At 32.4% G+C, this 12468-nt stretch overlaps 2 protein-coding genes across 3 annotated transcripts; one reads left to right on the top strand and one right to left on the bottom strand.

Moving 5' to 3' along the window:
- Positions 1 to 5578: 5578 nt before the first annotated feature.
- On the top strand, positions 5579 to 8436 carry LOC106414853 (1-aminocyclopropane-1-carboxylate synthase-like protein 1). Its single transcript, XM_013855437.3, has 4 exons — positions 5579 to 6309; positions 6393 to 6524; positions 6723 to 6883; positions 7294 to 8436. The coding sequence occupies exons 1-4, from the start codon at positions 5992 to 5994 to the stop codon at positions 8261 to 8263; spliced, it is 1581 nt and encodes a 526-aa protein (XP_013710891.2). The 5' UTR covers positions 5579 to 5991; the 3' UTR covers positions 8264 to 8436.
- A 420-nt stretch (positions 8437 to 8856) lies between these two features.
- LOC106415822 (probable polygalacturonase) lies at positions 8857 to 11984 on the bottom strand. 2 transcript variants are annotated; one of them, XM_013856622.3, is made up of 5 exons: positions 11824 to 11984; positions 11034 to 11510; positions 10769 to 10943; positions 9697 to 9767; positions 8857 to 9615 (listed from the first exon to the last, which is right to left on the bottom strand). In XM_013856622.3, exons 2-5 carry the CDS (start codon positions 11494 to 11496, stop codon positions 8906 to 8908), a joined length of 1419 nt encoding a protein of 472 aa, XP_013712076.1. In that variant the 5' UTR covers positions 11497 to 11510; positions 11824 to 11984; the 3' UTR covers positions 8857 to 8905. The 2 variants fall into 2 exon arrangements, with proteins under 2 accessions (XP_013712076.1, XP_022564188.2); XM_022708467.2 differs by lacking the exon at positions 11824 to 11984 and adding an exon at positions 11708 to 11801.
- Between the last annotated feature and the right edge of the window lie 484 nt (positions 11985 to 12468).

The raw sequence follows: 12468 nt of genomic DNA, 5'->3' as shown, positions 1-12468 counted from the left end.
TATGGTGTTGAGTTGGTTATTTCAAGAATGATTCCAAGATTAGCTTTGATGCAAGTTTTTGGAAAACAACACATATTTTAGTATTGCAATAAATATATATTTCAGGTACATGATAACATTTAAAACTTTGGCTTTCAAAAGTTATGAAATTTAAAAGATCTTATATATTAGAGCAGAATTCATGACTTTGTTCATGTGTCATTTTTTTTGTTTGGACCATCCTCTAGAAAATTTATCAAATTTTACATAACTTAATCATCATATCTTTTAATATCTTTATCTTTTATTTAAAATACAAATAAATATTGTTTAAGAAAATTCTAAGAAAATCTTTTCAGAATCAGGATAAAATTTATTTTCGAAAATTAACTAAATTAAATTTTAATTATGATAAAATATAATTAGAATTTCAAATTAAATTTATTTTTGATTAATGAACGAAAATTAAAATCATATAGATATTTAATTATATTTTAATGATAATAACAATTTAAATTGATTGATTTTCAATATACATTTTATAAAGATCTTTAAAATATTTTGTTAGAAAGAAATATCCTTTTTGTTTCAAATAAAAATATTTACTACAAAATTATTTTTTAAGTACAATATATTATAGTTTCTCTTTTAAAAATATTTTTTGTTGTTTTTTTTTTGGTAGAATATTTCTTATCTATTATGTATGTCCAATTTAATTTAACTTTCATATATAAATTTCAAATTTAGAAATAAAACCAGAAATTGTGTTGGTAAGTTCCATATATTCACTAAAGCTAATAATATAAAATCTTTGTTTCTACTTTAATAATGATATAGTTTAATTTTAAATAGAATTATTATTATGCATTGATATATATTCAGTTATCGTGTATAAAATGAAAAATAAAAATTCTATTTTATTTTTATATATTTTATAATAATAAATCATGTCAAAGTAAACTATTATATTGAACTAAATATGATAAATTATATTAAATTGATAAATTTATAAATTTATTTTCATAATAGAAATATTTATGTTAAAAATATAATATGATGACAGAACGGCTTAATATTCGCAAACTATATAATACATGTATAAAAATTTACATATCTTAAAATTTTGTATATATAATAATATATTATCTAAAATAAATAAACGTAAAAAAATATTACTAAAAGAAAATCCAGCTGTGAAGTCTGGTGGATCAGAATTTAGTATAAATTAAGCACAAAATAATTTTCAGATATGTTGTGTCATGCATATATTAATTTTTCAGTAACTAAATGCAATTAAAATAAGATAAATATATAATAAGAAGTGACAAATGCATGAGACGATTTAAACAATTAATTAATTATAACATGTAAACTATGAAATTATTGTATTTTAAATAGTCATATAAATATTTAAATATATGATTAACGTTAAAAATGTATACCATCAATGATCTAAAATAAATATATATGTATATAAATTCAAAAAAATACCCGTGCGGTTGTTCGGATCAAGATATAGTTGTATTTAAATCTTTATACAAAATTATGTGGTGGCAAAATAATATATATGTGCATCACGACCAAAATCTCGATAGAATAATGAGTGATACAAGTTGTGTTACATAAAAAGAAAAGCATCAAACTTAAGTTTTCACATCTGTAAAATGATATGATCTCATTACCCAGAATTAACGGATAAATATTTGGAGAACATGATTTGGCTTCAGAAGTAATCAAATATTAACTGATCTATGAGTCATAACTACACTTTTTTGACAAAAAAAAGTTACGCTGTCAAAAAAAAAAACTACACTATTGTAAACTCTCTTATGCTAGTTACGTGATTATGTAATAGACTAAAATGGAATTCTTATTGTGTTCCTCAACCAATAGAGTTTTTACTTTTTACTTATGCATGAATATATGGTAACCATACTTGGGGGTTCATCTAGTTATGCCATTTGTCTGCTCCATGTGGTTGGAAGTGTTCTTGAATCTGAGTAACTGATTTGTAGCAACCATAAGAAAAAGAAAAATGCTTAACGAACTACTAACTAAAAAAACCACTAACTAATATACAATAGTTAAACATTAAAAAACAGATGTCAATGGTCTATAAAGCAAAGACATCCATTGTCGTTTATCCAATTATTTCTCTGTGAGTAACCATTTTTTGTTAACCAAGACGGATAACCATAAGAGAAACAAATTAATCACAAAATTGAATTTTTTTTGTCTCCAATAGCTTCTCAATAGATGACTTATAGGATCAATATTCGGGATGAATGTTCAAATGGGAAAAGAAAGATAACTTTTCAATTTTCTTCAAATACCAACTCATGAGGTGGTATTTGTGTCTACCAACATAAGTCAAAATAATTATTGATATATTTTACTAATGAATCCTCATTTTCATATAAGGGGGGGGGGATTTCAAAGAACTTTTATGAATGACTAATCCAATAAGATTAGATTTGAAAGAATATTGATAAATCCTACATCCAATAAGGAGAGATTTAGATAAAAGTTGAGTTTTCTCAAATCATCAATACAATAAGCTCCTTCAATGTTTTTATTAAGTTATAAAACATCTATTATCCATTGATATATTTATTTAATTTCAATAAAAAAAAACTGGAAGACATCCTATTGTTTTGTTTTGTAATTTTGTAGTTTTGAAATGTTGAATAAACAAATCAAAGTTAAGTCCATTTGTTCCGGACCCAAAATTAGTTGTATATGAGCTCAATAATATTTGAGTGAGACCCGCACGTGTTTCGTATTAACGAATCTAAAAGCAGATAATTTGACTCGCGTTTTTTTCAGCAAACGACTAGAAGAAGTCAAAGCTGCCATTTGTTCAACGATTTGGCTATGTATATTTTAATCTCTGATAAATAAAAGACTTTGATTTAAGATATTTGCTAAACTAGGTGCCTAGGCTCATTGACCCTACGATCTTCCATTAAACTTTGATTCCTCTTGGCCCTTGGAAATAATCTATTAAATAACCTTTTTGACCATATCATATAGATATATTCTTTACTAAGTTTATCAGATTTTAATATTTATTTTTAATATTTATCAACAGTTGATAAATTTTTCATTGCAAGTAGTCTCACTGCAACTTACCATACGTACGTGACCAGTTATTATGTTATAAGGAACTATTAATATTCATTCATAAACCAAAGAAAATGGTGATATTTGTCCCAGCAATGTCAAATTGGATATAAGACGGAAGTATTTTCCTTAAGACTATTAAAACATGAAAATTCAATTCCAAGGTCAGAAAGGAATATTTACACCTTTGCATTTTCTACGTTGATTTGAATTTTCCATCTTAAAAACCATTTTGTGTCTTATAGATGAATACGTAATTTAAGCATGTTTGACCAATTTTTTAAGCCAATTGAACTGAATTAAAATTAGAGAGTGTGAAGAGAAACAGGTCAGTAAGCTCTTAACAGAATCGTAAATAAAGGGGTTACACTTGTATTTATATTTTCATGCATAAAACATGGATTTACATAGTTACGTTTGAGATTTCAATATTATCGTTTCATGTTTTTCATTTATAATATTGTAAATTGTGGCAGGGCAGGAAACAACAATATTGGAACTTTTTAATTTGACATCCTAATAGACTTGGATCCGTAACAATAACAATAATAGCAAAATATCAAAATAATAAGATATAAAAGGAGAACAAGGATTGATTCGCTTGTTAACTCTTTGACAACTCCATTTTTCGTATATTCTTATATATGCTAACGATAACACAAATTCACAACCTAAATATATATTTCCGTAAACATAAATGGGTTAAGCTATAATATGGAAACACTATCCACCTATCTTTGTTGGTTTGTTCTACCATTCATAGAAAGTAGGAAAACTATAATGAATGTAACCTTCGGATATAACTTTGGATAAAGTATATTAGATAAATGAATCCAACACCATACATATACATACTACACACATTTATGATCAAACAAAGTTTAAACCAAACAGATAAACTCTCCAATACTGAAATATTCAATAGCTAAATTTATTAGAAAAGGTTGACGACAGCCATGGTTATTTACAGATTTTACAATAATTAATTTTTATATTTTGAAGCCCTATGGTATTCTGCATGCGTCGTCAAATAACGTTTGATTTTACGTTCCCATGCACCAAGATTATATGACAAATAAACAATCATATTGCAAATACAAAACTCTACGAAACAATTGTAATTCATATACAAACTCATAATGCAACAAACTTATCGATTTGTAATACGGATTTTTAATCCGATCGTTGGTAATGTGTAATTGTTCATATATTTAGCGTTTTGTATATCATGTGAACAATCCTAAACTCTCTTTTTTAATAAGAATAAGAATCACATACATTTACTAAGGAAGAAATATTATAAGTTCTAAAAAGTAAAGTAAAAGATCAAAAGTTGGTGTAACATCAAAAACATTTATGATTTAATCTAACAATCAAATATTTTGCAGACGACAGCTATACCACACCGATGTTGGAAAGTATACAAATGGAAATTTATTACACGTGCGTGTACGTATTCTTTTACTCCAGAATTACACTCTTAAGAAAACGAGTTTTAATTCATTTTCAGTCACTCGACTTGATACAGCGTGTCCATGTAGTTTTAGACTTTTTGATCTTCGACCAATTCAATTTAAGGCAAAATTAATCTAGATAGAAGTTTTACTTTAAATGATACAAATCTTATAAGCCGTCCAAAAAGATTTTCATTCTCTCTAGTCTCTAATTCCTTAGTGGGCTGCTGCCAGCCTGCCACATGTCGATACCTTTTTACATTTGTGTTCACATTTTAGTTGTTTGTTACTATATGTTAATGCTATCAACATAATGACTGACCTTGAATGTACTCTCTGAACAACACCCCCAACGACCAACCCATTACAGAAGTTTTCATTCCATTACATCATTGTTCTTCCTCTTAATAATGATGAAAAACAATTTTTTTGATAAAAAAAAAAGAAAAACAAATTAAAAAAATTAATTGCACGTGATTAGACCGTGGTTACGTCTCTATCGACACGCAAAAATGATATGATTTGACCAAGTATAACATGATGTTCTAATCTGAAAAAGATAGTTAACTGACTCTTTTGGAATATGACTGTAAAATCTTGATATTCCAGAGTTCTACGTCTTAAAAAGTGAATTTGCTACTAGAAAAATAAGGAACGATGTGTTACAGAGCCAGTTTTTTTTTTTCAATAGATGATTAAGGTGAATTTACAAGAAACTATATATCAAATAACATTATATTCTTTAGATCATTCGGATGTTTAGCTTCAAAAATATCATTAAAAAGTAAAAGGTAAAACACCAAGTCAAAGTAAACATCTCCCCCGAATCTATACCAACGTGGGTGTAATAATATAGTTCGTAATCTTGAACTTGTTTATTTGTGCTACGACGGTTGAATTGTTAAAGCACTCTCAAAAGAAAAAACAAGTAAAAGCACTCTCGCCTTTGGTCTCTGATTCGTTTAATCAAAATCAAAGAAACACAAAAGTTTTGTTTTTGTTATTACCGTGATACCAAGTCTGGTTTTACTCCAAAACATTCTACAAAATCGGTAAACATGCAAGTATTTTCATAGGCTAAAATGTTGTTTCTTGCACAAGATTATTATTATTGTCATTTCAAAAATTATTTCTAAGACTAAATTTTTAAACATTAATTTTTATGCTATTTTATAAATGTCTCAATTTTCTAATTACATATAAATTGTATTTACAAAGACACATTACTTTTCAAGTATTAGACAACCTTTTTTGGTAAAATACAATCCCTTTCATCCTTAAGGAAAACATTATTTTGGTATAGATTTTTTTTTTTAATTTTAATTTAGGTTTGACTCTGTGGAACATATATTGTCCCCACAAAATAATACTTTTATAGAGACAGAAGTTTTCAAATACTTTAAAAAAAATATTAAATCAAATACATTTTCTCATAATGGAAACACGTTTCTTTCTTGTTCTCTCAAGATCACATTATAAATACTCATCACAGGCTCCATTTATGTTCACAAGCAAACCAACTCAACAACTTCACACAACCACACACATTGTTCTATTCACACACAAACACACACTAAGTTACTCGATCGGAAGAATGTCTCTCGACAAGAACCTGTTGTCAAAGCTAGCTGTCGGTGACAAGCACGGTGAAGATTCGCCATACTTCGACGGTTGGAAAGCTTACGATAACAACCCTTTTCATCCTGAACATAATCCACAAGGTGTTATTCAAATGGGCCTCGCCGAAAATCAAGTTTGTTTTCTTCCTCCTAATATGTTTTTTCCTTCTTATTCTTCTTTGTCTTCTAATATGTTTTTGATTATATTTGTTTTCAGCTTTGTTCTGACTTGATCAAAGAGTGGATAAAGGCAAATCCACAGGCATCTATCTGCACCGCGGAGGGCATTGACGGTTTCTCCGACATAGCTGTGTTTCAAGATTATCACGGTCTCAAACAATTTAGACAGGTATTTATTTCATTTAATGGTATTAATTATGTTCATCATTAATTAATTATTCGTTATAGAAACAGTATATGTGCTAAATTAAACAAAGTACTTCATTTGAACCACTTTAATCATTTTGTAGTTTATCTTGCATGTGGATGGAATATTTGCCAAAACTAATGATTTTTGTAAATGATTTTTGGTGACGGAAAATAAAAGGCAATTGCGGCGTTTATGGAGAAAGCTAGAGGAGGAAGGGTGAGGTTTGAGGAAGAGAGGGTGGTGATGAGCGGCGGAGCCACCGGAGCGAATGAGACGCTCATGTTCTGTCTAGCTGATCGCGACGACGCTTTTCTTGTCCCTACACCTTATTATGCTGCGTACGTAATCTATGCATTTTCTTAATTTTTTTGGGGTCTACAAATAAACATTATTTTATTAATTTAGGGTTAAAGAAAATTAACATGAATACGTGATTTTTATACTGTATTTACAAAATAAAAAGATGATGCGAAGGGCATTGTAGTTTAATATTTCATAATACTAGCTTTCTGTATGGTCAAAACAAAAGTTCTCTTTTGATAACAAAATATTACTGGCTAGTACATTATTAACGGGGTTTTATAAAAATTAACAATGTTTAAATATAACTCTTTTGACTGATTCACCCCATCCACACAACTTTCAACAAGTTGTCAATTGACTATTTCTCAAAAGTCAACCATTAATTAACATTTTGTTGACTTACTCTTGAGTACTAATCACTGGGTTTATTATTCAAACATCTCAGATTTGATAGAGACCTAAGTTGGAGAACTGGCGTAAGAATCATTCCTGTGGAGTGTAACAGCTCAAACAACTTCCAAGTCACAAAACAAGCCCTAGAATCAGCATATCTTAACGCCCAGGAAACCGGCATCAAGATCAAAGGCTTGATCCTCGCAAACCCATCAAACCCTCTTGGAACAAGTCTCGATCGTGAAACTCTTCAAACCCTTATGGACTTCATCAACGACAAGCAAATCCACTTAGTCTGCGATGAAATCTACGCAGCCACGGTTTTTGCTGAGCCGAGATTCATCAGTGTGGCAGAGATGATCCAAGAGATGGATCATGTGAACCGCGACCTGATCCATATCGTTTACAGTCTCTCAAAGGACATGGGTCTTCCCGGTTTCCGAGTTGGTGTGGTTTACTCTTACAACGATTCTGTTGTGACGTGTGCAAGGAGAATGTCGAGCTTCGGATTGGTCTCATCTCAGACACAGAGCTTTTTAGCAGCTATGTTGTCTGATCAGATCTTTGTAGATAACTTCCTTAAAGAGGTTTCGAAGAGAGTAGCGAAGAGACACTTGATCTTCACGGAAGGGCTTAAAGAGATGGGTGTTTCTTGCTTGACAAGTAACGCGGGTTTATTCGTCTTGATGGATTTGAGGCAGATGCTTAAAGACCAAACCTTTGAATCTGAAATGTCTCTTTGGAGAATAATCATTAATAAGGTCAAGATCAATATCTCTCCTGGCTCGTCGTTTCACTGCTCAGAGCCAGGTTGGTTCCGAGTCTGCTTTGCTAATATGGATGAAGACACACTCCAAATTGCACTACAGAGAATGAAACACTTTGTGCTCAGACACAGAGAGAACAAGAAACGAAAGAGTTTTCAAGAGAATCTTAAGCTGAGTTTCTCTTCCATGACGTACGATGAACATGTTAGGACACCGACGTTGATGTCTCCGCATTCACCATTGGTCCGAACTTAAAAACGGTCTATTTCATTATATATACTTTAACAGATTGTCTATAGACACTTAAATGTAGAGGAAAAATACATAATCATATAGATTTCACTTTCCAAACAAGTTGTTTACTAGTTTTGTGGATTTTATAACCAGTTCCAAACATTACTATAATACATACTTCCTGCTTTGAGTTCTTTGGTTGCGTCACCATATAAAATTAGGTTCCTTGCTCCGCAAGCTACAGATTTGCCCTGTTTTTTTCTCTCAATCTACTTTCACAGCTTCCTGAACTAGGCTCATGATCATTTAATGGTTTCAGTCATTGGGTTCCATTTCTGATAAAGATGATTAGTGTCAGTAAACATCTCTGAGTTCCATTAGTCATAGATATGGGCGGTCCTAAACATAGCGAAATGAAATATTTACATATAATCTCTAAAATATTAGTAGTTAATATATAATAATCATTGCACAATAAAATGATTAAAAACATTTAATTAATAATTGTGCTTTGTTTTTTTGTTTCTTGAGTAACAAGTAACACCACTGAGGCAGAGCTTCTCTGTTTCTATCTTCAAAACTCAGATTGATTTCATCTTCATATACTATAGATATCACACACATAAACTTCTTCTCATAGATTGGTTTCATCATACTCTTAAATTAGGTAACATTCTGATAGCTACAACTCTTAAGCTCGACATTATCAATCTCCAACACATCACTGGGAAACTCACACCCACCGTCCATCTTCTCCGACTGCTTTCCATCAAGCAAATCGCACGGCTTAGGATCAACACCACTAGTAACACCCTCCACGTCACTACACATCCAAATCGCCTTCTTATGCTTAACCGCCATAGAGATCGTAGCATTCGAAATACAAATCCCGGTAAACGGATCTCCCGAGATCCCTTCAAGCCTCCCAGCCATCGAAACATTCTCAGCCACAATGTCTCTATAATTAATCCCGGTTATCTCCGGTAGAGCGTGAGGGTCGTAGTGGCTATCCGCGTGGGCCTTGTAGTTCCCGGTCATCCAGAACACCCACTTCATCGTGTGGAGGCTCATCCCTCTCACGTACACGTTCCTCACGAACGCTCCTCTCCCCACGGCGGTTTTGATCCGCACGCCGGACTCGGTCTGGTACGCGGTGATGTCCTCCGCCCGGACGTCTTCGATTCCGCCGGACATCTCGCTCCCCAGCGCGATCGCGGCGCTGTACGGGGAGACGCAGGTGAGGCGGCGGATTATGAGGTGCTTTGTCGGCATGCCGAAGGCGATTCCGTATTCGTCCCATCCGCTTTTCACGGCGACGCAGTCGTCGCCGGAGATTATGTAGCAGTCTTCGATCCTAGTGTTGGTGCACGAATCTGCGAAACATCAATAAAGGAGAGAATGATTTGATTGAACGTAATCGGAAACATTTGAACGAGTCTGCGGCGGCGACGAACCTGGGTTGATTCCGTCGGTGTTCGGAGATTTCACCGGGGCGATGATCGTCACTCCTTTCACGAGGATGTTGCTGCCACGTAGGATGTATTTATTAAGTACTCGACTAATCGTACGGTTTTGGCGGGGTTTTCGAGGGGTTGAGTTCAGTTGATTTTAAGTTCATTTATATTTTATAAATTTTCTAAAACTTATTTTAGATAGAAACTCATTTCTTATTTTATTAATAATAATATTTTAGTTTCAGATATTTTAAATATCATATTAAAATAAACATGAAAGTTTCAAGTATTTTTATATGATAACTAATTAGCTAATTTGGATTGTTTTTTTGATTTATCAAAATTCAGATTTTTTTTAATATCCGGTCAAGTTCGAATAATACCCAAAACTCAAACTCTACATCGATTCTGAATATTTAAAAATTTAGGCTTTGACTTTAGAAATAATTAAAATTATAAAATAGTAGCTTTGGAATAATAAAACGCAAATAAGTTATTTTGGCTTTAAAATTTCTAGCTGTGATTTTTTAGGATTCATGTATTTTCATATTGGGATTTGGTTCTGTTCGGAACTATATTTTTACGAGATTCTAGTTGATAATAATAGGTGAAAATAATAATATTCTTCTGTTTCATATTAAATGTCATTTTAGTTTTTAAAATTTGTTTCAGTGAGTTTTACATTTCCGATACATATTTTAAACAAAATTTTCAAGTTTTACCTTTGTTTTTAACTCATTAATTAGTTAAACCAAACAAAAATTATATTAAAAAATGGTAAAATAGAAAATTTAATAATTTTTTAATTCGTGTGTAAAAATGTTAAACTACACATATTATATATTATGAAGAGGAGGGAGCAGGGCCGGTCCTGGGCAAAGCCTAACGAAACATTGGCCTTAGGCCCCCAAAAATTTTAGAAAAAATTACATAGAAAAAAACCCCCAAAAATTTTTTTTTAGGCCCCCAAATTTACCAAAAAAAAAATTTTAGCTGTAATTTTAAAAAACCCGCCTACGGCCCCCTAAATCTCGGGGCCGGCCCTGGGAGTGAGTAGAAAATATAAGATTACCTACTGTACACCGGGTGTATATTCCACGACGGAGAATCAATGAGCGTTATGTTCGATATCTGGATAGTGTCGGAGAACATTAACTCGATCAGGTACGGCCGAGTATACTTGAGTTTACCACCATGGAATTTTTGCCACCAAAACGATCCTTGACCGTCGATTGTACCATTGTTTCCTGCAGTTATACCATCCAACGGCTCCAATTATTTCTATCTCAATTTGCAAAAAAACGGCTGGAAAATAAAAATAAGTAATGAAACTTTACCAGTTATGATTACGTCGGAGAGATTAGTTCCGAAGACAAGACTGGCGAATCTTCCACCGGCGGCGTCACGTCCTCTTCCGTAAGAAGGCAAAGCTTTTAAAACTGGGTATTCTTCTAAGTCTTGAGCAGCGAGAAGCGTAGCGTCTTTGTGAAGAAACAAAGTGAAATGGCTTGTGAGGCTGAAGCTTCCCGTGAGCCATTTTCCGGCGGGGACAAAGAGCTGAGCTCCACCGTCGGATGAGTATTGGCTGAGATGATCTACGGCGCTCTGGAAGGCCTTTGTGTTCAAGGTTTTGCCGTCTCCGACGCCACCGAAGTCTGTTATGGAGGCGCTATGGGATCTGCAAGTGATGGCTGTGTACTCGTACGTTTCATATGACTGTGATACCTTTCTTCCTTGAGCATTGGTTGTAAGGAACGAGAGGGTTATGATAGTAACTATGCATAAGAGTATGTTCTTCATGGTTTCCTTTGTATCTGAAAACAAGAAAGAAGAGAGTTAGAATCAAGAAATGTTGGGTAAATGGATGCATGTGAAAAGTTAGTAATTGTTGGAAAATAATGTTTTAATTTTTTAATGGTTTGATGAACAACTTCTTTGTGCTTATGTTATATGAAACATAATGAATATCTTAAGCCCTTTGTCAAAAAAAACATAATGAATAACTTCATACTGAAAGCGAAATGGTGGGTTTGTTTATCCATTGTGTTTGTGTGTATGTGTTTGAGAGAGAGAGAGAGAGAGAGAGAGAGAGAGAGAGAGAGCGAGAGAGAGAGAGAGGATGCTTACTTGTGACTTGTGACCTTTGTAGATGTGGAGAGGCTAATTAAATGGTTTGTGAGGATACATGTGGGAACGAATGAGTATTTATAAGCGGATAAATCATTGAGAAAGGAGAAAGAATGAACCTTTTTTTCATGTAGTGTTTGCTGATCTTATACGTTTTATCACTTAGTGGTATATCAATTGATTGGGAGATGTAATGGTGACAAGAGTCGTCAGAGAAAAGATAACCAAACGAAGGCATATCCTCATTATGGCCGCAATACAACCAAATAGAGGCATATCTTCAGTATGGCCTAAAGGAAAAAAAATGAAATCTGAGATAACTAGGAAGGGACTAACTTAACGTATGACCTCTGATGATTATGGGTATTTAAGACCCCATAACTTATTAGTTACGTTCATTGTTCTATGCCATGACCCATGTTGTCATCACTCTAATTCGAATTCATAGTTGCGTTCATTACTACAACCAATGCGAAAGGTTTCAGGGGCCTAAGGCGAATTTTAAAACTAAACTTATATACAACTATAATGAAAACAATTTTCTAATACGTTTATTACGTCAAATACATAAATTTAACACTTGTAAAAATAAGTTTATTACGTAAATATGTTATATTATGTCATATAAGAAAAAATATATGGATT

Source organism: Brassica napus, chromosome C8 (assembly GCF_020379485.1).
Source record: "Brassica napus cultivar Da-Ae chromosome C8, Da-Ae, whole genome shotgun sequence".
Taxonomy (NCBI): Eukaryota; Viridiplantae; Streptophyta; class Magnoliopsida; order Brassicales; family Brassicaceae; genus Brassica; species Brassica napus.
This window is presented reverse-complemented; position numbering and strand designations above follow the sequence as displayed.

Bases quoted from the DNA above. Each gene is read 5' to 3' on its own strand.
- LOC106415822 (XM_022708467.2), bottom strand. From the start codon at position 11,738: ATGGATAAACAAACCCACCATTTCGCTTTCA. The intron at 11,511-11,707 runs GTATGAAGTTAT...TCTTGTTTTCAG, and splicing joins AACCCACCATTTCGCTTTCA to ATACAAAGGAAACCATGAAG. The intron at 9,616-9,696 runs GTTCGTCGCCGC...GATGTTTCGCAG, and splicing joins CACCGACGGAATCAACCCAG to ATTCGTGCACCAACACTAGG.
- LOC106414853 (XM_013855437.3), top strand. From the start codon at position 5,992: ATGGAAACACGTTTCTTTCTTGTTCTCTCAAGATCACATTATAAATAC. The intron at 6,310-6,392 runs GTTTGTTTTCTT...ATTTGTTTTCAG, and splicing joins TGGGCCTCGCCGAAAATCAA to CTTTGTTCTGACTTGATCAA. The intron at 6,525-6,722 runs GTATTTATTTCA...GGAAAATAAAAG, and splicing joins GTCTCAAACAATTTAGACAG to GCAATTGCGGCGTTTATGGA.